The sequence below is a fragment of the Gorilla gorilla genome, chromosome 8, assembly GCF_029281585.2.
Source record: "Gorilla gorilla gorilla isolate KB3781 chromosome 8, NHGRI_mGorGor1-v2.1_pri, whole genome shotgun sequence".
Classification (NCBI taxonomy): Eukaryota; Metazoa; Chordata; class Mammalia; order Primates; family Hominidae; genus Gorilla; species Gorilla gorilla.
This window is the reverse complement of record NC_073232.2, coordinates 38,818,500-38,845,331: the sequence shown is the minus strand read 5'-3', so window position 1 is coordinate 38,845,331 and position 26,832 is coordinate 38,818,500. Positions and strand designations below refer to the sequence as shown.

General features: G+C 41.4%; 1 protein-coding gene across 19 annotated transcripts in view; it reads right to left on the bottom strand.

The window, feature by feature from the left end:
• The window catches only part of KCNMA1 (potassium calcium-activated channel subfamily M alpha 1), a 769,792-nt gene that overhangs the window by 31,518 nt on the left and 711,442 nt on the right, over positions 1-26,832 (bottom strand). For 13 of the 19 annotated variants that reach the window (XM_031015124.3, XM_063709978.1, XM_063709972.1 and 10 more), the window contains 2 exons: positions 13,836-13,949; positions 8,868-8,998 (listed from right to left, as the gene is read on the bottom strand). In XM_031015124.3, the coding sequence (XP_030870984.3) occupies positions 8,868-8,998; positions 13,836-13,949 (245 nt within the window). Of the gene's footprint in view, positions 1-8,867; positions 8,999-12,956; positions 13,038-13,835; positions 13,950-26,832 lie in introns of all 19 variants that reach the window. The other 6 variants (XM_063709971.1, XM_055353797.2, XM_031015103.3 and 3 more) reach the window with 1 other exon arrangement.

Sequence of the window (26,832 nt, the reverse complement as noted above, 5' to 3'; positions counted from 1 at the left end):
TATTAACTGAAAAGGGAAAAAATAACCAACCTATAAAATGAGATAATTCTGTATTTATCCATCCATTTAGAAGGAAAGACACCAAAATATTAACCATGCTTATCCTTGGTGTTGGAAACATAGGCCATTTATATTTTCTTCTTTATATGTTTTCTTTTTATTTTTATATGTTTCTTCTTTATATGTCTTCTTTTATATGTTTCTGTGCTTTCCAAATTTTCATCAAGAAGTATGAATAACTGTTCTAATAAAAACACAGTCAATTTTTTTTAAACAAAGGGCACTATAAGTTATCCATTGCAATGATAAACCTAGAAGGTCAGGCTGGGAGGTTATTGTTTTGTCAAATCTTTGGGACTTGACCCTAACATGTTCCCACTTCTGTGTTGAAATCAGTTATACCCAAATCTTTTTGATCAGTCACTGACATTTATTGAGCACCTACTAATCGTTGGGCCTTGGTTTAGCCTGAAATTGTGTGAAAGTCAAAGAGTGCATGACTTTTAGAATTGCTCATCAACAGGTACAATTTCAAAGTCAGTCCCAGGGTTTCACAGGTGTCTGAACAACTCTGGGACCACTCATATCTCTGAGCATAATTGTCTGCTCTCTGAGCTGGCACTGCATCCCAGATGGCTCTCCTTGATTTTTCCATGCAGGCATCCAGGAGCAGAGCTGTGGGGCAGCAGAATCTGTGATGACAGAGAATGATGATGTATTTTTGCCAGCAGATGCTTTTGCTCCTGTTTTGATACCCCAATATTCGGATGCAGAAAAGGACTCTGAGCATTGCTGACGGGTGTGCTCTGCACACCTATCTCTTCAGGATCTGAATAATTTGGTGGAAAGACAGTGCCTTTTCTGGAAAAGGGTGTCAGGTCAGTCATATTGGAGGATGCAAATTTCCTTATGTGATGGGAGTGAGGGTTGGGGTAGGGCACTTCACGGAGCATTCAGCAGTCTGCAATTAAGCATCACTCCAGGGCTTTCTGCATAGGTGATGGCTGTTTCTGCATCATGGGGCAAACCAGGTGATAGAACTTCAAATGCCAATTACCAAAGGCACTTCCTGGGAGGAAACCTCTCTACAACTCACCTGACCCAGAAGGCACACATTTTTTTCTGGGTTAACATAAATGCTAAAATTGAAGAAATGAAACATTCTAAAGGCAGGATCATGTAGGTGAGATCCTTTGCCTCCCAAGCTTTTGTCCTGCCAGTATTTTCTGTGCCTTACCATGATACCTGTGCTAGAAGTCTTCTGGGAAGCTCTTGTATAGAACCTCCAACTCTGGCAGGGTTAGTCTTCAGGGATGCTTCAGGCAGAGACCTTCTCAATGTCTATCCTTGTGTCACATGGGCATTTGGGAGTATAAGACAGCTGAGTTAGGGTCCTGTTCAGAGCCTGGGATCAGGGAACCTGCATAGTCTAAGGAATACAGGATTCCCTCTTCCCACTGCCAAGGACAAGGTTGCAAACCTGACTAGCGAAGCCCTTCTTCTGATTAAGGCGACATGGCCCCCTGGTTATGAGTACAGATTTCCAAATCCAATTAGTGTGGCTTTTAATACCTGCTTTGCTATCCAATAGCCACAACAATGAAAAAGTTGCCTAACTTTTCTCTGCCTTGAATTCCTCATCCATATAACAGAGATGAAAAAACAAAACAAAACAAAAATTTATAGATGAAAGTTAAATGACAGTATTTGTGAAACTTCTGATAGACAAAGCATACTCAAAAAATGGGAGTTTATAAAAAGAACCATCGACTAGCAACGCAACCAATTTAGACAATTCCCTCTCCCGGTGTCTCGGCGTTCTGATTCTAATCTCTGAGAGCTGGCTCAGAACACAAGGGTGTCCAGCTTGGCCTCTAAAGTTTGATGATTCCCAGGTCCTGTAAAAGGACACTGAGGAAACCATGAAATGCCAGGGGAGGGACCAAGGCACTGTAACAGGGAAACCTGAGCCCACAGCGCCATCTAGCCCGCTTGGCCCACGCCCCGCTGTGCCTGCAAGTGCAACCCGCCGGAGCATCCTCCTCTTTTTATTTTTTTAAAGTATAATTACCGGAGCTTATGTTTCACAGTTAATGCTGTCAAGCCTTTTAAACTAATTGGTCTTTTATAGAAAATTTAACTGAAAATTAACACATCTTTTAATAACATTGCCTTAACTTTAATGGCTCTCTGCCTTTCGTTTATAATTGCTCTAAAATTGTCATTTTCCATGTCATAGCTGCCATTTTTTATATTTGCTAGTTTTCATGGTGTAGATTTTTATTTTTAGTATTTTTCTTTCATGAAGGATGAAAATGATTGGATTTTTTTTTCCCTATCCCAGGCCTGCCTGGCCTGATGTGACAGCAGTGGTCTGTCCTGAGTCTAGCAGGACATACCTCCATGTACCCGATTGACACCACTGCTAGCTCCTCTGCCTCGGGACAGCCATGTGCCCTCTGTCTCCGTGTGAGCAGTTGAAATGGAGGCTCTTGAGTGGAGTGTAAGAAATAGGGTTATGGAGCAATAAATTGTTTATGTAACTAAAATCACATGGCATTAGGTTAGCTTGGACTGATAGAGAACTCAGGCCTCTCCATAACACCAGGTTCAAGGGTTTGGCCCTTAATGAAAGTACAGGAAAGACAGTAAATCATGTGAACCCACATTCCAGACAGTCACACCCTCCAGTCTTACTGATATAACTTCATTTCTGGCAAACAGAGGCCAGCTCTCTGATATTAAAGATGAGAAACATGGAATCATATCTTCTAGGTACCCCAACTCATCTACCCACTAAGCTCCCAAATATTATCTAAAATGTGTGTTCATGAAAGAGAGAGAGAGGATAAATATAAACATAAACACATAAACACATAAATATAAACACATAAATATATATACATATATGTACATGCATATATACCAAAAAAAATCTGCTTCTTTGTAATTACATGTGATCTTAAGAAATACGTATCTGCTCTGTGAAAGATTTTCATATGACTTTGCCATTCTCCGATTAGCAGAAAGTCATAAGGAGTAACATCATTCACATTTAACAGCTGGGCCCAGCTGGGCCCCAGATGGTAGAAAAAATGTGCAAGGTTGCCGGTGAGCCAGGACCAGAAGCTACAAGTCCTAATTCATGGCCCAGTTTCCCTCCTCCAAGTCACTGCCTTTGTTCTGAAAATATGAATGCACTGGACATGCAAACTCCTGCCCTGGGCATTGTGGTGCAGTGGGCAGAGCAAAGACACACCTGGCTTAACTGGCTCACATTGAAATTTCTCTCTATCTCCTGGGGGATCCTGCAGCATGGGTCTCTCCATAGGCTGGCATTCACGCTTCTCAGATGTATCGTACACTAGCAACAGGGGCCTCTGCTTTTCTCTGCTCTTTCTCTTAACACTGTTATGATACGCTTTTTCTTTATTTTTCCACATTAGGTAGGCCCTGCAAACCTAAAGCTTCATTAAATCTTGTTTTCTAAAAAAAAACGACAACACTCCCAACTTGTGTGCATTGGAACTCATTAGCTCTTGTAGTAGGGTTCCCCTTTTTCTCCTCAGAAGTAGGTGGCTCCTCACTGCTCCTTCAATAACGATGGTTCAGTGTGATTGGTATCTGCTTAGGAAAGGTCCAAGGCTCAAGGAAAATGGACATCATGTGCACAGCCTCCTAACTCAGAGGACAAGCAAGTGACTGGAAGGCCAAGGATGCTGTCTGACCACAGACATTGCAATGCAGACACATAAGATTAGAAGCAACACGCAGGAGGCTGGTAAGGCCAGGACAGTGGGATGAACCAAGCAGGGAAGGGACATGAATGAAGCAGGCCTGGTGGGATACAATAGAGAGTACTGTGGACTGTGGCTAAAGGGAGCAGCTGCTCAGCTCAAGCCAATAGCTGCTTTGCGGGAATCTGGGACTCTGCCTTCTGACTCTAATTTAAAGAAGGCAGGAACCCAGATTTTATATAAAATCTTATTTTAAAATATTGGCAACAAATTCAATTTAAAAATAAAAACTTGATAAATGCAGAAGTTGTCTGTGGGGTGGATGTAGACTGCAATGTGACATTTCGAGACTTCTATTACAGATCTTTTATTAGAAACAAGATATCAAGCCAAGTACTATGCCAATATATTGTGCTATTTCTTCTTCTAAAATGAGTGCATGAGGATGGGGTGTTGGACAAAAAAATAATCAAGGGTTGCACTTCAGGAATCAACTCAGTGATGAGCTCACTGTCCTAGCCAGCGTATCCAGAAACAGTGGCGTTAGGAGGATGCTGGTGGCTTTCAGAAGAAGGTGGATCCTCTCGCCAAGTCTGAAGTGTCTCATTCCAGACTTAGAACTTGGCTGGATGTGGTCTATTGTACTCGGAATACTCAGTGTGGCCAGCGGCCTTGCCTTCTTGATTGCCTTCCTGTCTACCACATTCCAACCATAATGGCCTCCAACTGCTTCCTCCAACAAACCAAACCCAGCTTGTCACCACTGTGCAGCTTTGGCCTTTACAGTGTTCTCTCCCTCTGTTTTTTTCAGTGTCAGCTTCAATGTTACCTCCTAGGATAATTTTACTCTGACCACTGAGGGTAAAACAGGTCTCCACACCCATTCAAGCTATTTCATGTTCTTCAAATCAATTATCCTTATGTGACACTATTCATTTATTCACTTACCTATTTACTCTTAACCCACTAGAATGAAAGTTTAAATAACATGAGGGCAAGGTCTTCATCCTTCTTTTTTACAACTGAATCCCCAGCATGGGGAATCACGCCTGGTGTCCAGTAAGTGCCCAGTAAATGTATTGATTAAAAACACTAGCAACAATAAATACATACAGAGCTTGTCAAGTGCTAAGCACCGCTCTAATCGCTTTACAACCTTTACCCATTTACTCATCTCTGCAACCCTGTGACATAGGTACTATTACTATCTTCATTTTAAAGATGAGAAAACTGAGGCACAGGGAGGTTAAGGTTACGCAGCCAGTAAACAGCAGTTCTGGAATCCAGATCTAAGCCATCTGGCGCTTGAGTCCATGTCCAGTATTCACTTTTCAGGGTCCAAGTGGAGCTTAAATTGGGGCTGGGGTTGGGAGAAAGTGATAGCTGGATGAAAAAGAAATCTGAATACTCATATGTGAGTCTCATCCCTAAAAACAGAGAGGATTCCTTTCATCTGGTGCGACTGTGTGCATCAAGATGGTATCATTCTGAAAAACACATTTCTAAGTTGTGATCTTCTTAGAGACATATATCCAAAAACCTAATTATTCCCTCTCATCCTGTGTTTCTGCTGTTGATTTGTGAGATAAAGCCACAGGGCCATGTCTGTAACATCCTGATCTGTTCCAGGAATGCCTGTGATGAATCAAAATATTATTCTTTTAACAAATGAAGCAGTAAGCAGCAGGAGTTGGGTTATGAAGGACAATATTCAGAGAATGTTTAGACACATGATTAAATGACAATTTGGGGAGGAGCGCTAGAAAAAGGAGACTGTCAACAGCTGAAGAGATTTGTGTGTGGATGTTGTGATGTTGCTTATGAGTGAATGCCTGCAATGAAAGTTGTTTACCTCTGTCTCCTGCTGTTTGGAGGAGTCTCACTTTCTCAATTTATATTCCTGACAGCCCTTTTTGTTCCTTCTAGTTACTGCCTTGGCACTTGACTAATCTGTTTTTTCATACATTAGGGTTGGGGTAGAATGCAAAGAAATCACAGGTAACATTTTACCAAAACGTCTGGATCCAACTGGATTTGTGGACTCAGACCCCACTCAAGACCTCATTCTGAAGCTTGTTCATCCTAGACAATGAAAACAAGACCTGGAATAATTTGATAGGCATTTGGATTAATGATTTGAAAAGCTACCATCAATGACTTACTTAAATATGTCTTGCTTCAACACTTAAACCAAGAGTATTCACATTATTGTCCAAAAGATTCGATAGTGTAGCTAAAGTGCCTCGCACAGTTCTGGGCCCTTAGTAAATGATGCTCCTGATGATAAATACAATGACAGTTACCAGATTCCTGATACCCTTTTATCCTAGGCTAGAATGCAGAAGACATGCTGCTCCCACACTATTGCATCCAAACATGCCTTAGTCACACTATCCCAAACATTTTTGTGTGCATTTCAAAGGAGATGGGAGATGGCTTGTTTAAAAATTTCAAATCAATTCACTTTGAATTCTCATTTGAATTTCCAAGAACTGACTACCTACTGATGATATAGATGCTCGTGCAACTCAAATCCAGATGGGCCCCCACCTCCACCCTGTGGCTACCATATGCCCCTTTGGCTGTGTTGAAAAGAAGTTCTCTGGTGCTCAAACCGATTTTATTCCTTGGAACCAGGGCTGGTTTCATGGGTGTTCAGCCTATGTAGTTGCACAGGGCTGTACTCAGACGCATCTCTGTTGTTTTATTTCATTTTATTTTATTTTTTGAGACAGGGTCTCACTCTGTCACCCAGGCTGGAGTGCAGTGGCGCTATATCATCTCACAGCAACCTCCACCTCCCAGGCTCAAGCGATTCTCATGCCTCAGCCTCCCAAGTAGCTGGGATTACAGGTGCACACCACCACACTCAGCTAATTTTTTTATATTTTTAGTAGAGACAGGGTTTTGCCATGTTGCCCAGGCTGGTCTCAAACTCCTGGGCTCAAGTGATCTGCCCACCTCGGCCTTCTAAAGTGCTGGGTTACAAGAGTTAGCCACCACGCCCAGCCCCAAGTCTCTTTTGTTTTAATACTCTGCTGTCACCATTTTGAAATTCTTAATAATTCATGAAAAGTGACCTTGAAAATTATGTAGCCAGTCCTGCTAGAAACATACTAAATATCTGATATGTAGAAACATAAACAATTTTATAAATTTGGAATTTTAAAAATGTTATCAGAGTATTTTGCAGTTCTGAAAAAAAAAATTCTAATGTAAATAGTTTAACCAGCTCTTAGAACAGTCTTCTGAGATCTCTGTAATTAGGATCAGAACTAAAATAAAAATTTCTAATGAGATGAATTACCAAAATCCATTTGAAACTGGATTTGCAGAATATGAGGCCTATGACTGAGAATATGGTCTTCTTAGGAACACATCTTGAGGCTTCTATCAAGGCAAGAAGTGGCTTGCTCAAGGAGTTTGCCCAAACTGAGCCCAACATCACTAGCAGGTAGAAAGGTTAGCCTTGGTATCATCAGGCCATAAGAAAGATCATGAGCCCCAGGAAACCAAGAGAGCCCTTTTCCAAGGACCATTTTGTCTCCTTGTTGGCTTGGAAAGCCATGGCATGGCATGAAGCCCAATTAACCTTAATTCAGATGAATGTCATTTCACAGTCATTTTTAAATCCAAAATTCTGATTTTTAACTAAGATATGCTTGCAGTTGGACAATGTTCAGGCATACAGAATAACCCAAATTAGTCTTAAAAAGCTTTATGTTTTTTCTTTCCTCAAATAGAGGTCCTTCTGGGATTAGCATTATTTAATGAATAGATGAGACAGGTACATAATTAGCATATCAGTTGTTTAGCACATTCAGGAGAATAACTTTCAGCACTTTAAGAAATATACATGTGTAAAAACTCTGAGTTCTGTCTATGGTTTTAATGTGTTCAGAAAAGCTCTTTATCATGGATTCTCCAAAGGTCAGTTTTTGTTCAGCCTATGTCTGCATTTTCACAAATTGAGAATTTGAGAACTCCAAAATGAAGAAGCTTTTCTATATAATAAATAAAGATGCTCACTGGGAAGACTTCATAATACCCAGGTTATGACTCATTCTAAATGTCTACTTTTGCCTTTTGCAGTGAAAGATGGCTCCATTATGTTGGGACCCATTTTTTAATCATTATTTGTTTTTCGGTTGCAAACAAATGCCTGATTGCTAGATGCACATCAAGTTATAAAAGAAACCAAAGCTGTGTTTGATCCCTTGGCCAGCCCACTCTCCTCTCTCTGCCACTAACTCCTCCCTCCTTCCAGCCAGGCCTTGCCTCCATGCCTGGTTCTCTCCCAAGGACTTCAGTCTCAGTGACAGGCCTGGCAGTCATCTTTGACCCACTGTCCTCTCCACCTTCTGCTCATGTTCAATCTTTTCCCAAGTCCTATTAATTCTACTGCCCAATACCGCTGAGCTCCATCCACCTCCCTCAATCCCAACACCAGCTCTATCCTAGTCCAAGCCATGACAGCCTCTTACTCAGACCTCCTGCCGCCATCTTGTACCTCTGAATCATCCTCCCTACAACAGCCAAGGCAATCCCCTTAAAGCATGAACCTGATTATGTCACTCTCCAACTAAAATCCTTCAGTGCCTCTTCATTATTCTTAAGAAAAAGTCCAAAACCATGAAAATGTGTTTCAAGGTCCTGCAGGTCCAACCTTGGCCATCCTCCTGCACCCTTGTCTCCCCATGGTCCAGCCTCACAGGGTTTCTTTGCCTTCTTTGAGAGCCTCAGGTACCCCCCAACACCAGGTTTTGCATTTGCTTTCTTTCTTCTTCAGAGAATGCTCTTCCCCCAAGATCTCCCCTCTTTATGGCTCAAATTTTAGCATAAAATGTACAACTCCCTTGGGGAATTTTTCTGGGATCCCCAAAACCAGGTCAAGCCCTCACCTATATTTCCTTCTAGCCTGCCTTGCCTTCCTTGCACTTGAGGAATTTATAATCAAACATTTACTTGGGTGATGGTTTTATAATGTGGGTCTCCCCTTCTAGGGTGTGAGCTTCTAGGAGTCTTGCTCTCCACTGTGGCCCCAGTGCAGCCCAGGGCCTCAAAGGTTGGAGGTGCTCTATTGGCACATCCTCCACCCTTGAGTGAGGAGGAGGGAACAGGATAACTCACCGCGCTCATGAGTGAGTCCAGGACACTGACGGCAAATGCTGTCCCACAGGCAAAGGGCTGCGTGAGGTACAGTTCCGTATCAGGGTCATCATCATCGTCTTGGTCCAAAAACTGAACATTAGTATCATTCACTAGAAAAAGCATAAAATAAGAATTAGCTCTGAAGACCACACACAGGCAGTGAAGCCAGAGGGAGACCAGGCTACTGGTTTAGAAACACTGAAGTCATTGAGAAGGAAACAAAAGCATGGAATAAGCTGTAGATGGATCTTTGGGTAAGGGGGGCAGTGGGACTCAATGGACTGTTCCTGTGTCACTGTTTAAGTGTCTGAGATCTGGAGAGCAATGAGTTCAAGCAGGCTTGCTCCACGGCAGGCCACCGGAGGACCAATAGACTGTGCTGGCCAGTCCTTTGGCATAGCTTTAGGATCATGACCTAAAAACACTTTCCAGTGTTTTTTGGTAACCAAGTCCTTTGAGAGATGGACATATTTCAATGATGAGCAGCCATGCTGGGATAGTCATTTTAGCCACAATGAAAAGAAAGCAGCTTATTGGGAGTAAAGAGCGCTGGAAGGGGAGCACAGCAAAGGCAGATAGCAAGGAATTCAGCCGCAGGCATAACCCGCAGCCTACCCACTGGGATTGGCCTGGGTAGTTCCCGGGGTCCCAGGCCCTTAATCTAGGTCCACACCCAATAGGCCCTGTTTAATACACAGGAAACCCCAGGTGGGATGGATGCCTGGCTGTCTCCTGCTGCTTGCTGACAAGGACTTGCTCTGAATTTTGAGTTGCATGGGGACGCCCACGTTCTCCCTTTCCCATCCTAAACAGCTCAATCTTTTATGTGCTTGCATTCAAGCAGATGCAGCATTGGATGCTGTATTTCATTTCCATCTGAGGATTCCTCAAGGACTCCTCCTGCATGTACATGCAGACTGATTAGTTGTGTCACTCAGATGTCTTTAACTTATTAAAAATTAAATGACAAATTAATTTCCATTCCCATCTTGGCTTTGGAAATTATCAGTTTTGCAGAGCAAGTAATAGGGGAAAAGTCGGTGGGGGGATGGGAGAAGGGGGCACTCACAATTTCTGAAATAATTATTGTGCTTTTAGTAAGAGAACAGATGAGGTTTCCTTTCCCTGATTCCTTTCTAAATATATCAACAGCTAATTCTTTTTTCTAGAGTGATTGTTTTAATTTTTTAAGCAACTTTCTTGATAACTCTTCTTTAAAAAAAAAAAACTTTTGTTTATTGTATGAAGCAGAATAAATGATACTAGCATGAAAGGCTAGGCATGGAATTAGTATTTTTAAATGACATCATCTTGTTTCGCCAGAGAAAAATTCTAATGGGGAAAAATCTTTGCTCTGTTCTTCCAAAATTGGTCACATTTGGGTCCCCATTGTTTAAGCAGCAATTGAATTGCAGGCTAGTGGTGAAAGTCCAAAATCCAGGCTCTGACAACTGGGCTTCAGTCCAGCCTGTGCTGCCAACTTCCTTGGGCAAAGCGTTTCATCATTCTACACCTTAGTTTGTTTCTGTAAAATGGGGGAGTTACAGCAGCTCTCTCATGAGGCTGTCAGGAGGCTCATACGAATGGGATGGTGCCCAGTAAGCCTGGCCCAGCATCTGGATCATGCCATGACTTGATAAATACCAGCTGCTGTCATGATCTCCCTTCTGACATTAAATACCTGTCCACCCATTATAGCATGAAAATGCCCAGCTTCCCTCTGCCTCTCTTGGAAACACTGAAGGTCTTGCTCAGGGGTCTTTCAAGAGGTAGCTTTTCCTCACCTCCCTTCACTTGTCCAAAGGGATGTTGTAGGCCACTGTTTAGTCTTTCTGTTTTGTGAATCAGAAAATGTAAACTGGAGACCACATATGGAAGAATGGTGGTTTTAGTTACTTGTAATAGCCACCAATGGTGTGTGTGGCAATGCTCCGAAAAGCACAGCATCTGTTACCTCTTATCAGGAAGATGGGGAAGGGTTGGTACCAGATATGGAGGTGAACTGACTCCAAGTAGGGGGAGGGGACTCCAGATTGCCAGTGAGCTAGACATCTGGGGTCATAGGAAAAGTGCTCCAAGAGACCAGCCAGGGTCCAGTGAATACCTTGTATACCGTTCTGAAATACCCAGTCTCAGAAGGAGAGCAAGCAATGCTACTCAAGGCCTATTTCACAGAACAGTAATTATGTGGGTGCTAAGAGGTACCCACGTAATCACCCCAAAGCATATGTGGTCAAATACAATTGGAATAGTCAGGTGAAACAGCTGTAACACAGTCCTTTCTTGTGAGACTCTGAGGAGCCTTTGCCATGCTAACATCAATTGAGAGTCTCCAAGTAGATGAAGAGTGGAATGTGCTACACAGCTTTGAAAGCTTGTGTGGCCTTGGTGCCCTCTGTGTCTCTTAAAATTCATTATACTGGCCTGGAAAAATGCAGAACACATCTCAGAACATGTAGATAAATAAGAAGTATTTGTGGGGGATGTGGGAGGTGAAGTGGTCTGAGGAGGGCGGTATAGCGGCTAGAGAAATAGGTTTCAAGGCAGAAGACAAGGGTGGTGTGAGCACCTGAAAGATTCTCTGAACACAAGGAAGAAATCTGGTGTGGGACAAAGGCTTCAGGAGAGTCAATGATGCTAATCAAATACCAGAATTGTTGCCTTAGGTTTGGGGCACCAAGCTTTTCCTTTTCTCGTCTACTAATGACAAATTAAGATATCCTAGTTAGTCAGCGGCACGTGAATTCCAAATAGAAAATGAAATTCCCGGCAGTGAGGATTCTGAAATGCTGCTATAGGTTTGTGAGATGGAGATGTTTGGATTAATTTTCCAATCAGAGGTGTGGACCACATGAGCCCTGGGTCTCTTATTGCCCTCCAGTTCTGAGGAGAGCAATCCAGAAACCTAGGGCTTTTAAACAACTACACTAAACATGAAAAAGATACCCCTCCTATGGTTGGAAACAGAAAATAGTGTGATACTCCCTGACCTGAGTGAATTTGTCCTGATAAATAGCTATACCTACAATAATGCACTGCTGAGTGGTGGACAATTTATTCCTTGGTTTCTAGACATCTCGCAAGCAAGATTACTGTGTTGAAAGCCTGCTCCCTTATTTTGAAATATATTTTTGGGCCAAGAAAATGGAGTGTTCATTTCATTTGTGAGTCATGTGAAGGCAGGTGCTCCCACCTCTCTATCCACCCCTCTGCTGAGCAGCACTTTTGCTGTCTCTATTTAGAAGATCAATCCCCAGTTCTGAGACTTGCTGCTGATGGGTGCCCTTCATGGAGTTATTAACCAAGTCACGGGGAAGTGGGGAAGAACCTAACAAATGCAGTCATGACTGGAGGCCTTTATCGTCCACCTGAGTCCACTGTGAATCTCCCAGAGAGGATTCTGGGCTGGGATTGGGGGCCAGAGTGCAGGGCTGCATGTGGGTGGCTGCTAACCTTACCCTCTGCACCCTTCTCGAAATCTGCCTTTAGTAAAAAAAGTTCTCCTAGGGACCAGGTGTTTTTATGGCTTCAGAACCAGAGCTTCTGAGAAATGCCCTAGTAGGGGGGGGAAAAAAAAGGCAAATAAAGTCAGAATAAAGAAAAATAAACAGCTGGAGGGAAAGAGCCATCTTAGGTTTCTTATCTTAAAATTTTGATATTCTCCTTTGACTTCCTCTAAGAGCTGTGAAGACATGTCATTCAAACTGACAGTATGTTGGAAGAGGAGTAGAAGGGAGAAGGCGGGGGAGCGGGGTGACAAAAAAAAGTGGGGAAAAAAGGCTCAGGCCAGAGAAAATGAATTAGAGCAAAGATGCTTTGGAAACAACTGCCAGGTCAGATGGGTGTGATCAAAGGTTTACTGATGCTGTGTGGGGAAAAAATCATTAAGAAAGGCCAGAACAAGACAGTCGATTCCAACCAGAGCCACAAATAAAACACATTCAAAGCAGTGCCATGGGGTAGCCTTTCTGTTACAGCCGGTGAAACAAAAACAAGCTGATGATAGTTGGAAACACCAACAACAGAACAAAAGGAGATACTGATGTGAAGGAAAACAGTGCTTCTTACCCAGTTCAGTTATCATTAGAATGTGCGTCCCACTGTTTTTTTCCTGATTGACTGATACCAAAGGCAACTTGCCCGGTTTAGCTAATTGGATACAGCATTTAAGGGTTGGGGAAAGGGAGTGGAGGAAAGTACAGAAAAAGAAGAGAGTGAGGGAATAACAGAGGAAACATTCTCAAGTAAAGGGACCCCGGACCACAGGTAGTTTGCATTTGTCTTGGGGGAAGAGGCCACTCTACAGTTTTGCACACTCACTAATGGTAACAGGGAGTCCCATGGCCAGGTTAGAAGTTAGATTCTATTGTCCAACCAACATGGCCCTCAAAACCCCATCATTTTGGGGGCCAGAATGGCATTTGCTGAAAATGGCTTTTGGCTGAGATATTCAACTACGATACGTTAAATGTCAAGTTATTACACATTAGCCCAGGGCTTCTACCTTGTTCCCAAAATGGGTTTGGCTTAGATCCGAGGCTTTGTATATCAGTGGAGGACTCACATTGTAGGAGCTGTCCAGACAGAATGCTCAAAAGAGGTTCTTACGGTAAAAATCACCAGAAAGAATCCATGAACTAAGCCTTTCCTCCTTTCCTCTCCATTCCCAACTGAATGCCCCAATCGCAAATCCATCGTCTCATGCTCCTTTGAAAACAGTGACCAGCATGAAGGAAACTGTCTATTCATCTCAGAAGAAAGATAGATCAGTTTTCCCTTCTGGTAATCTGCCATATTTCTACCCATACCTTCCTCCCAGCCCCCTCAAAACAAACCCCATAGCAGCTACAAAGTTGAAAGGGCTAAGAAACAAACCAACCTCCTCATATCCTGTATGGTTTGAAAGAAAGAACAAAAACTCCCCCCAAAGCTGACATTGACCCCTACCTAGTTCAGTGATGATGGGGATGTTGACCCCAGTTGTGATGGATGGTTGACGTAACATCCCATGCACTGGGCTGTTATCTGGAGAGGATCTATCCATTCCTGGAGGTGTGAACCCTAGTGGGAAGGAAACAGAGGAGGAAGAAAAATCAGAGAAGTAGAAAATTTGGAAATAATCAGAGTACACTATATACACACAACCCCAAAAATGTAGCTTATGCATTATTCACAGGTCAACAATTAGTATTCCCAGGATAAACTCTGATGATTAATTCTTTAGAAGGACAGGGTAGGAAACCATTATAAATAATCATAACTCACTTCATAGTTCCCTAAAAAATCCAGACTTCATATCAATTATTTATTCTGCTCATAATTTTGGCTCCCATCTCTTTCCAGGGACACAGGAGAATTATCCCCTGTGCCCCCTTGAAGTTAGGTATGGCCATGTGACACATGAAATGCTCTGGCCCATGAAAAGTGAGCAGAGCAGTGCATATCACTGCTTGTTCAGGTATTGGACAGCCATCTCTCTCTTCCCAGGCCATGGCAACTGTGAGAATACAGGTTACTATGGAGATGAAGGCTAGACAACAGCCCTGGACAGTTACCCAGACCCACAAAGCATCCTGAGTGAGTCAAGAATAAAGCTGTGTTGCTTTAAGCCACTGAGATTTGTTTGTTTGTTTGTTTGTTTGTTTGTTGTTGTTACCACAACATAACCTAACCTGGCCTGACTGTTACCGTAAACCAATCAATTGCTTATCCTCTTGCTGGTGAGTGACTTAGGCCTCAGTTTTCAAAGAGTTCTGGCCAATGGGAGGTGTCAGAAAATCTTCCTGGGGCTTTCAGGAAGTGTTTCCTTGCTCTTAAAAAGAAACACGTAGGAAGAGATTCTCTTTTAATTTACTGAGCACAGTTTTATGTGCCTGTAGTGCCAGGAACTGAGGCACCAGCTGACGGCATAACTAACTTAGTGATATTGGCTCAAGTGAATGACAGGGAGAGCTGTCCTGGAGTTCCTGGGGCAAGCAGCCTGGAGCCATCCCACCTCAGGATTTCTCCCTATGTGCGATTTTATACACATAAACACACACACACACACACACACACATACACACACAAATGTATGTATACATATACATACACACAATATAATAAGATGTACACATTTTTTCTTTCTGTTTAAGCTAAGTGGAGAAGGAGTTTACTGGCATCTAAATCCTCCTGACTAATGTATATGCCACCTGCTTATGGCTGATCCCTTGAACTTCCCAGTGTGCCAAACACAGACCACATAAGGTATATGTGGACACAGGAAAATTGGAATGCAGCCTGCTTGGTCTCTGATTTTGCAGTTTGGGCTTCTTTGGGTCCCAGGTCCAAGCCAAGTACATACCTGGATGAGGTTGGAACAACTGTAACTTTCAGTTTAGCGAAAGTGAGAGATATCCCGGCTAGGCAGAATGGCTGCCTTGTTAAGGTTTTGCATGGACACATATCAATATTAGAAACCTATTTACTTCCTACATTCATCTGGTGAAAACTAATTTTTCTAACAAAGCATATGGCAGCTCCACACAAGTGGCAAGACCCAGTGCAATTACATTTAGATGATAGGCAAGCATTCACACTCACTTCGGTTTCTCCTTTTTTCCTTCAGCGGAATGCTACATGGGCTTATCAATAAATTAGGGACTTTTAGGAACAAAGTCACTTGCTAAATTTCCAAGGATAAAACTCCAAATAGATTATTATGTGACCAGATCTCTGACTCACTTTCCAGCAATGTGACAAGATTGTGTTGAGTCTGGCATTTTGGCTAGGTGTGAGTCAGGAATGAAATACGGGAGCTCAATAATTGCCTGTTGTTTTGGAGGTGCATAATGCATAAAATGCCAGAGAAATATAAAAGGGTTTTCTTACTTTCTGCTCTCCTGTGTATACATTTCTTATCACTGAGTGCCATACTTTCAAAAAGAAAGACAAAGTTTTACTTAATATCCATTCCCTGACTGCACTTAAATTGACTCTTTACATTAATATACTATGAAAAGGGTAAGTCATTTTGATTGACATTGTAGTGTCCATCTTTTCAAACTTTGGAATATATGTTTTTCAGCCAACCACATAACCAAAAACACACATTTTTAAATGCTAGCTGTTTTCTTCCTCTAGGATGGTGAGGGGGAAAACTAAACTGTTTTCATTAGAAGTTTCATTCAAAAGCATGAAAAACTGGAAGTGACAGCTGTGCAGATTCAGTGGATGTGACGTTTTTGAATTTCTTCAACTTGACAAGTAAACACCTTAAATCGGTAATGCTATATGCATAATACATGGCCCGTATTTTGACATCCATCATCAAATGCTGACTTGAGAAAATACGGGTTTGTACGTCAAGGAATAGCACCCATAAAGCAGGGAGAAATGCAGGTCACACGGTATTAGGAAAACTGTATTTCATTACAGAACTCGCAACAAGCCACGGCATCCTTTTATTTTATCTTATTTAAAGATTCCATTTTCAGCTGTGAAAAGACTCAATTCCTTTGCATGAAACCTTCATTTAGAAATGACATGCTTGCTTCATAGGCTTCTTTCATTTTGCTTTCATATTCTATTTTCCCCTTCAGTCACCAGGCCTGGTTCCATTAGTATCTGCAACTGACAAACTATGGTAGGTGTCCAAAGACATCTCTCTGTTGAAGGCCCGACTCTCCCCCATGCATGACTCCCCAAAAAAGTGTGCTTTTATTGGTAAGAAAACTTCATGCCTCTTTTTGTTTCCCTACTTTTCTAGTCACACATTTTTAAAAGCAAAAGGCAACAATAACAGCAAAATTGGCTTCTTCTTTTTCCCTGGTGTAGAGTTATGTTAAAGGTGAACATAATTTATTAGCATTGTTTCTTTCTTAGGGGTACTGATATGGGAAAATTATGGTCAGAAATGGCAGGACTGCCCCAGATTCCTTAAATGGCTTTGGAGAGAAGAGAAATTCAAGCACCTTCCATAAAGGGATGAGGCAATCCGGCCTTTGATGCCACAGGATGGTATCCACCCCATTCCTCATAGCTGCATTTGATAAAGGGGCAGGTCTAAATTGTGGCCCAATCTCTGACTGTCTTGCTCTCCTTCCCATTATTGCTTGCAGCCATGACTATATCATGGGTAGCACCTGAAGTCTCTCTACATTAAACAACGCCCTAGTTCTGCATGTGAACGCACTGGCACATGGAATATACTCCAGAGATCTACAGCTAGAGAACAGCGAAACTGGGAAACACTCCCTTCATTAGTTAAACTAACACTTGGGAAGTTAATTTTAGAAACAACCACTTATTTTGCCAGAAAAGATGAGTAAGAATATCACCATTAGAGACATGGAATGAGAAGTCCTCAATCAGGAAAAGACTGAAGTTTAAATCAACCACAGCCAAAGCTATCACCAGATGGGCTCCTGATTCTTTAGCTATGTCCCCATAGCACTTTGTTGATCATGGCCATGGGAGGCAAGTTTGTACTAAAAATGACTTCCATATGTTTGTTGGCCATTTGTATATAACATCACTAATTATCAGGAAAATGCAAATCAAAACACTATGTGATACCACCTTATTCCTGCAAGAATGGCCATAATCAAAATATCAAGAAACAGTAGATGTTGGCATGGATGCGGTGAACAGAGAACACCTCTACACTGCTGGCGCAATGTAAACTACTACAGCCACTATGGAAAACAGTGTGGAGATTCCTCAAAGAACTAAAAGTAGATCTACCATTTTATCCAGCAATCCCACCACTGGGTATCTACTCAGAGGAAAAGAAGTCATTATTCGAAAAAGACACTTGCACACGAATGTTTATAGCAGCACAATTCACAATTGCAAAACCGTGGAACCAACCCAAATGCCCATTAATCAATGAGAGGATAAAGAAACTGTGATATATATATATATATATATATATATATATATATATATATATACACGCACATATATATATCACATCACACACACACATACATACATACATATATATATACATATATATACATATATACATACATATATATATACACATATATATATGTGTGTGTGTGTGTGAGTGAATACTACACAGCCATACAAAGGAATTAATTAACAGCATTTGCAGTGACCTGGATGAGATTGGAGACTATTATTCTAAGTGATGTAACTCAGGAATGGAAAACCAAACATCATATGTTCTCACTGGTATGTGGGAGCTATGCTATGGAGATGCAAAGGCATAAGAATGATACAACGGACTTCAGGGACTTAGGGGTTAAGAATGGGAGGGAGACGAGGGATAAAAGACTACAAATATGGGGCAGTGTATACTGCTTGGGTGAAGGATGCACCAAAATCTCACTAATCACCACTAAAGAACTTACTCATGCAACCAAACACCACCTGTACCCCAATACCCCAATAACTTCTGGAAACAATAAAAATAAAATAAATAACTTCCAAAGACCACCTGACCTCCTTACACTGTAAGTTTTCTCCCCACTCCAATCTTCAGTGGCCGGTGTGGCAGGTTTTTGTTATCTATTTTATTCATTCAGCATGAGGCATAAGTGCTTGACCAACTTTATCCTATGACAGGTATTCTCATTCTATATACGGTATAAGAACTTTAGGTCAGAGACTGGATTTTCATTTCTTTGAACTTCCCAGATTATCTACAAAATGCCCAGCACATAGAAAAGAAATAGAATGAAATTGTTAACAGCATGGGCTGTAAAGTCACGTGTCCTGGATTCAAATTCTGGCACCTCCACTTATAAGCCATGGCACTATAAGCATTGTGCAGACTCTCTCCAAGTCTGCTTCTTCATCGATAAACCACAAATACCTCCTACATAGGACAATTGTAAGGATAAAATAAAATAACGTATTTAAAACATTTAGTACAATATCTGGTATGAGGCAAGTGCTAAAAAATGCTGGCTACCAATATTAATATTTTATTAGGTATACAATAAGTATTCGTGGATCACTTCCCCTTCCCTATGGATAAAGAACTGAAGAAGTATTTAGTAGATTCTTAAAAAGATTTTTCACACACAGAAAATCCTAGAATACTAATAAGAAGGCAATGAGCATTGTGTGTGTGTGTGTGTGTGTGTGTGTGTGTGTGTGTGTATACACAATATTCCTTATGTGATCATAAGGAAAGGACTATGGCTCAGACAAGATATACACAAGTAATGGCTGGAAAAGGGTTCCAGGACACTGTAAATCCAAGTGCATTAGAAAATGAGAAAGGCTCAATGGCATTGTTTTTACGAGACTCAAAGCAAAGGCAAGAATGCTCTAGATCTAAACTGGTTAATAATTGAGAATGAAGAAGAGAGGGGGAAGGCTGAACTAGAACCCAAAGAAAAAAAATAGCCAACATTTACTGAGTGCTTACTATGTACTGAATTTTGCTCATGTAATAACTTCGGTTCTCAGAACCATCCTATGTATATACTACTATTTTTCAGAGGAGGAAACTGAAGCACAGAGAAGGTAAGCAACTTGCCCCAGGACATACATCTAGGAATTAGCAGATCTCAGAGCGGAACCCAGGTAAACAAGTCCCAGTGTCTCCTCTAAGCCACCACGCCATATTGCTTCTTATGTGCCAGGCTGGGCTAAGGGTTTTTTCATGGGCCACCTTGTTTATTCCTCATAACAGTCCCTGTGTGTTTAGGGACTGTTAATATTTGCATTTTGTAGAAGAGGAAAATAAGACTCAGAGCAGTGGCGTAACTGGCTCAAGCATACCCAATTGGTAAGTGTCCCTGGGAGCCACAGCCAGGCAGTCTGACCTCAGACTCCTGACACCTGCAGGCTGTGCCGCATCCCTGACTTGGGTGCTGGCCTTCTCCTTCTAGGTACTGTCCCTGGCAGGCAAGTCTGAGGCCTGAGCCAGTCTTACTTTTTATTGTTTTCACTTTTAAACAATAGCAGATAACAACTGGGACCCATTGTAGTTATGCTTAACTTGCTTTGGTATGGCAGCATGCACAACTCAGTACATATAATAAATGCTTTATTACAGTACTTTTCCATGGGGGAAACACGAAGTACTTTCTAAATCTTCCCTAGTTAAATCCCTGAGCCTTTCCAGGGAGAGAGGGAGATGGAAATTCTTATCAATCATCTCCCCTAGAATAGATGGAGAAATGAAGGTAAGTGCTTCTCCCACCCCCATAGACTTAACATAAAGGAATTGGTTCAAATAGTGGGCCAAATTATCTTTTATTGTGTGCATATAAATGATGGTTAGAAATCCATATGCTACGTTAAACTAGGGAAATAAATTAGGCCGAGTCATCTAGGTTTGCTGAGACAGGTATTCAATATGAAGTTGTAAAAGGGAAAGATCACCTTTAAAAATGATCTATAAAGACATGTTAAAATCAAGAGAAACATCTCATATTACATCATCTATGAGATGAATTAAATTTCCTGTTAATGCCAGGGAAAAAAACCTCAAAGGCAAATGTCAGATGAAGTGCAGATCAATAAAAATATTTTGATAAGTAAATGCAACAATGCTACTTAACACATGATTGGCAACTGCTGAAACATAAATTATCCAAATTTCCCATTGCTGCTTATGGGAAAATTATGCAGATTAGAACTTGATTAGGCTTATATCATGAGACTCAATTTGGACTTTTAATCTATTAAGCTCCAATAAATGAGGCATCTGAATAGCTCCCCTGAGCAACTACGGTAATAGCCACAGCAGTCATTTTTGCAGTATGTATTCCAACGAATGCTTCAACAGCTGAAGTAAAGAAAATTCCATGTATAGAAGCACAATTGCTTTCTAACTTGTAGGGGAAGAAAATGCACACACACCGGGTTGATTTGGGAAATAGGTTTTTGGAAATGACTGCAAGAAAAATCCAGCCAAAGGAAAAACCTCAGTTTAACCTTGTAATATTTTTTCACAGTAGTTTTCAGTGGCTTCCTATGAAGCTAGAATCCAGAGTCAGGAAGTCCAGGCAGCTGACCACGTTTACTCAATAAAAAAAAGATTATTTACCAAGGCAGCAGCTTCTCCTGAAACTCCCCAAAGGCTACCCCAACAGGGTAGAGGTAGCCCCCAACAAGGTGCTGGAGGTCAGTGTCAAGGAGGGAAGTGGGGAAATGCCCCTGCCAATTTGTGACTCCCCTGCACAAAGCCTAATGACAGTGCTTGGAAACTGTATAAACAGATAATTCTGTGAATCCTGAGCCACACCATAAGGTGTCTTTTGCCTCTTCAGCAATCATTCTATGCTAGAAATACGAGTTTTCAAAATCCTCTAATCAATTCCTCCATTCTTCAGATGAAGAAACTGAGGCTTAGAATGGAGAAGTTATTATATCCAAGGTCACAGAACCAGTTAGCAGCAGAACCAGGATAGTTGATATCTGCTGTTTTCTGTTCCTTTTTAACTCCTTCTATGCATAAGAAACCCATTCCACAGTGTTTGTTGGGGGTGCAGGGAAAAAACTCCGCCCCCACTCTGGAAACAGAAGTGGCAACATGAAGCCAGGCATCCTGACTTCACAGGGCCGCTGATGGTCCTGCATAATCCTGGCCACATCATCGGTTTAGAGATGAGTCTGTCCCCCTCAATCTAGGGCCTGTCCATATTCTCCCCAGGACATTATGTAAAAGATGGTAAAGGTGCTGTGGTTGCAAAGTCAGGAGCCTGCAGGTGTGGGGCTACTGGCAAGCAGTTAGCCCACCATGGGGTGAATGAAAACAGGGCAAATGAACCAAGAGGTGGAGAGAATGAGATAGAGCTCTGTCATTGTTCAAGTTCCTGCACCCAAATGTGCCTAAAACCAGAGACATTCCAGTTATATGTCTCTGTTTTTACTTAAGCCTTTTTGCATTGGATTTCACTTGCGCCAAAATGTCCCAACTAGTACAACAACTGAGAAAAATCTCCATTCTCTTCGCGGTGAAATGATTCATGCTGGCCTGATTTTCTACTGAAACAAATGACTGCATCTTCATTTAAGGTTTCCTTCTTGTCTCCAGTGACCAGGGACAAGACCTGGCTTAATACTCTCCTCCTTTCTTTCTATTTACAGTAACTAACAATGACATTTTTAGGGGTACTTTTTTAAGAGACTGTCTTTGATTAGCACCTTTGCAAGTTGACTCCACCCACTGAATAAAGTGCCCCATCCTTTTTAGAGTTTACATTTTGGGTCCAACCCAAACCAAAGCAAATTAAACCAACCAAACAAACAAAACTTCTCTATAGTTATTTGCCCATTAAGCTTCGTAAAATATATTCAGCTCTTAGACAAGTCTCACACACATGAAACAAATATATTTACAGGACTTGTCTCTCCAAGCAGACAGTCTCTTTCCTTAGAATTAACTTAAAGATGTAGTCCCAGCTATTCGGGAGGCTGAGGCAGGAGAATGGCCTGAACCCGGGAGGCAGAGCTTGCAGTGAGCTGAGATTGCGCCACTGCACTCCAGCCTGGGCAACAGAGCGAGACTCCGTCTCAAAAAAAAAAAAAAGAATTAGCTTAAAGAGCTTACTGTGTAAGATGTTTCTCAGAAGGGTTGGTTAAGGGGAGGAAGGAAGAAAAAGACAAAGCTAGTAACAACTCAAACACACCTAAAACTACAGATTTGGAGAGAAACCTAATATTCACCTGGTCTAATGTCTCCGTTTACCCAAGAGCTCATGGTATCATTGCTTTCTCCACAACATCTCAACTTCTCAGTTTTACCTTATCCTAATTCATCTTACAATTTGAAAATAAGGCCAGATGCAGTGGCTCATGCCTGTAATCCCAGCACTTTGGAGGCCAATGTGAGTGGATTGCATGAGCTCAGGAGTTCAAGACAAGCCTGAGCAACATGGTGAAACCTCGTCTCTACTAAAAAAAAAAAAACAAAAACAAAAATTAGCTGGGCATGGTAGGGTGTGCCTGTATTCCCAGCTACTTGGGAGGCTGACGTGGGAGGATTGCTTGAGCCAGGGAGGCAGAGGTTGCAGTGAGCCAAGATTGTGCCATTGTACTCCAGCCTGGGTGAAAAGGTGAGACCCTGTCTCAAACAATAAAATATAATGAGATATACTTGCTTGGCCAGTGTGGATCAAATTACTTATAATTTTACCTCCACTTTGGCCTAAGCAATTGTACTTCTAAAAATATGTGTACAGCCATAATTTCCTTACATTAAAAATTTGGCTGCCAGGGTCTTCATTCATAGGTATTAAGTAACAACATACCATTGAAAACAACATGAATGTCCAATTTTAGGGAAATTGGTTAAGTATGCATCCACTAAAAATAATGCAGAAAAACATTTCATGACAGAAAAATGGTCATGATAAAATTTTTGTGAAAAACCACAGGTAACATACTGACATGTATGATCCATTTTTTTGAGGGTAAAAGTATTTATATCTATGGAAATAAGACTAATATGTCAACTTTCTTATGTCTGAGCAGTAAAATTACAGGGAATGTGCATTTTCTTTTTGGTTTCTATAATTGCTAAATTTTCTAAAATAAACACATTTTATTTACGTAATGAAAAAATTTTTTTTAATTATAAATTGATGTTAAAGACCCTGAAATCTCGAAACCTCACGTGATCTCTATGGGTTGAGAGCAGCTGATGAACATGATGGATGGACACAGCTGGTTCATCTGTAAGGGTCTGACAGGTCTTTGAACATCCACTTGATTTGGCAGTTAAGGAGACTGAAGTTCTGAGATGGAAGTGATCAGGCCAAGGTTACAAAGCAAAGGGGCTTTAAAAGAACAGGGCCCAGAGAGAGTTTTCAGGCTTCCTAGTTCTCTGTTATTTCAGCCTCCCACCATCTTGTAAGACCTACTCAATCTCAGAGCAGAGGCCATTTACATAAAGCACACATGGGCAGTGAAGAGCCCAAGAAACCCACAATGCCCCATGCACATAGGGGAAGGGAGGAGCAGTCAGAGCTGGTTTCCAACACAGAGGGAAAGTGGCACCTGCTGATGCCCATCCCTGCTCCCACCAGCCTTACCCACTTCAGAAACGCTGTTCCCCCTCTTCCCTCCCAATCCAGCTCCTGTCATTTCTTTACCTCTTCCAGGACATCTGCCTTGAATAACTTCTCACATTTAGTTACTTTACAAAGATGTTTTCCTCTGCCTTTTTTTCCATCCCCTTTATTCGTTATTTTAAAATGTATGAATTACTACTAAATATATACAAATTACTACATATTAATGTTTAAATGTTGTTAAGCATCTTTAATTCTTCTGTTTTATCTTCATATACCCATTGGACTCCCCAATTTCAATATGGCACAGCTTATGCTAGCCTTTCTTTATTGTTTTTACTTATTCTTAATTCCTGTTCTGGGACCCTCCCTCTTTGCTGCCACCACAAGAGGACAAAGGCTGTTTTGCCACTAACATGGGATCTCCTCTTTCATGATGGATCACATTTCCAGTAAACTAGAGGCTTACTATGCCAGGGAAAAGGCAGATATATACATTACAAGACAGTGATATCAAGGGGATACTAATAAAACACACAGACATCCCCCCTCATGCTGCCAAGACTATATACCATTTTGTTTCCATTACATCAATTTTTTTCTCCCCTTTTGCAAGCATTAATCAAAGAAACGTGAAGAGCTCATTAAAGTGATAGATTGACTGAAAATGTAACCACCTTTTCATTATAAACAGTTTCTTTATGTTCTTGGTGCTATGGGCTTTGTTTTTCAGCATTTGTCATGTAGTTCAAATGTCCTTTTACATTTAAAACACCAAATGCCAAATGGGCCCCAGTTGTTTGGTTTAGTATGAATTGATGGCCAGCACAGCAGAAACCAGAACTCCAAAATCACAAGCAAAGTATAACATCCATATCTTAAGCACACAGAAAATTAAGTAGCTGTAAAAGATGGGTTTGCCAAGTGATCCAAGGCCTTGCCATGAAATTCAGGAAAGCAGAATCGCATCAACAACAACTTTCAGCCAGCTGTCTCTGAATGGTTCTAGAGACAAGACGCCTGGCCCAAGATAGCACCAAGGTTCCAAACAGTTGATGGTTCTTTAAAATAAAGAATCTTTTTTTCTTAAGTGTTGAAGTGTTTCCTGTATATACGTTTATGCTGGCAGATGAATAGGAAACTGGGATCTTGGATCTCGGGGTCAGGCATTTCCACATACATACACACACGAATCTTCACTAGATGAGGGTTTGATGCTGGTTTGACTATGAGCATCTCTCTGTACAGCGTGGTCAATAACTTTTGACCACTACCTGAAATAAGCCATACCATTTGTGGTCTAGAACTTGAACACTGTGGCTAGACTGAATGAGTTTGGGTCCTGCCTCTTTCTGTTTCTAATTTGTGATCTGGGGCAATTTATTTAAATTTTGTATCTCAGTTTCCTCATCTGCAAATTGGAAGAGGAAGATGTCATGAAGATTGAATGAGTTAATAATAATAATACAGGGAAACTGCTTACAACAGCACCTGGCACAGAGCATGTACTTCATCAGTACTAACTTATTATTATTTATCAACAACAGGGTTGTAAGCTGACAGAGAAAACAAAACACATGGGTTTTAGTCCCAGGTCAACTCCTACCTCTCTGTGAGAATGTAGAAGGATTCAATGTCTTATCCAAACTCAGTTCTCCCATCCATAAAATGAGGTAGTAGCAATGTCCCAAATCCCTTTAGATTACCGTGCATCATACATAATATTGAAACCATGATAATTCTGTGTTCAGCTAGTCAATATTCAGGAATGTCTGCGGAGTCATTCATGGGGTTGTTCTTTTAAGGAAGTGGAACACAGGAGCCCTCTCTTCCAGAATCCTATCACATTGTCTGCATCAACAAACATATCAACATTTCATACAAGAGATGCACACCAAATACATTAAACCACAACAACCGTGTAGCTTGCACATCACAACTCCAGGCACAACATCATATCCTCTCTCAGGAGTAGCCCCTAAGGCATGATCCTCCCTCCAGGAGCCCTGCATCCTTTCCATTTGCTAACAGTCAAATCATTCATTTGCTGCTATGCGATCACAGTCGTGGCAATGGCTGTGGCCCTTGGTGTCTTCATCTGTAAAATAGGAATGACTCTAAGGCCCTCTCAGCTTTGAGATTTATGTCTCTTTCATGATCCCAAATTTTAAACGTGATCTCCAACAAAATAAGCTAGCAAAGGGAATCCAGAGGATCTGCTTACAGACTCCTTCACAAGCTCTAGTGTACATCCAGATTTTTTTGATTCAGTTTTATACCTTTGCCCAGAGGATGAAACTTCACTTCTCAAACCAAGGAGAAGGATGTACTCTCTCCAAAGTTGCTCTAATGGCTGAGAAGGCCATAAATAACCATTTATTAAACAAACACTATGGGCTAAAGGAAGAGAAACCACTGCAATTAGGCCCCTGAGGCCTGCAGGCACAGTACATAACGATGGGACTCTCATAATCCAGGCAATATATAACCAGTTGTTCCATTTTCTTGAAGTTATCTTCATAAGCAAGATGCTATCTCAGGCATTGTGGGCTTTAAAACTATTTTTAATTTTAATTTAAAGAGCAATTAAAGAAAGACAATGGATATGCAGGATAATGAAGTAAGTGATTAGCAGCATGCAAATGACATAGGCTTAATGATAATATGGTTCTAGTCTCCAAACAGCTTGTCGAGAGAAAGCCCTTTCTACATGTGGTTGTTCAGCTAATGTGTCTCAACCCACAATTACAACATTGCTGACACCATTAACCAGTGAAACAACACCACTTCGCGAAATCCTTGTTGTCTCATTAAAAAGGAAAGGGTCAGGTAATTTACCAACGTTGTATGTCTAGTTTTGTTGTTGGTAATTAGCAAACATTACCCAGCATAGACTCCCACTGGGAACTGGAGGAACTTTGTGAAATATTAAAGAAGAAAGCCTTTATATTTCACTGGAAAAT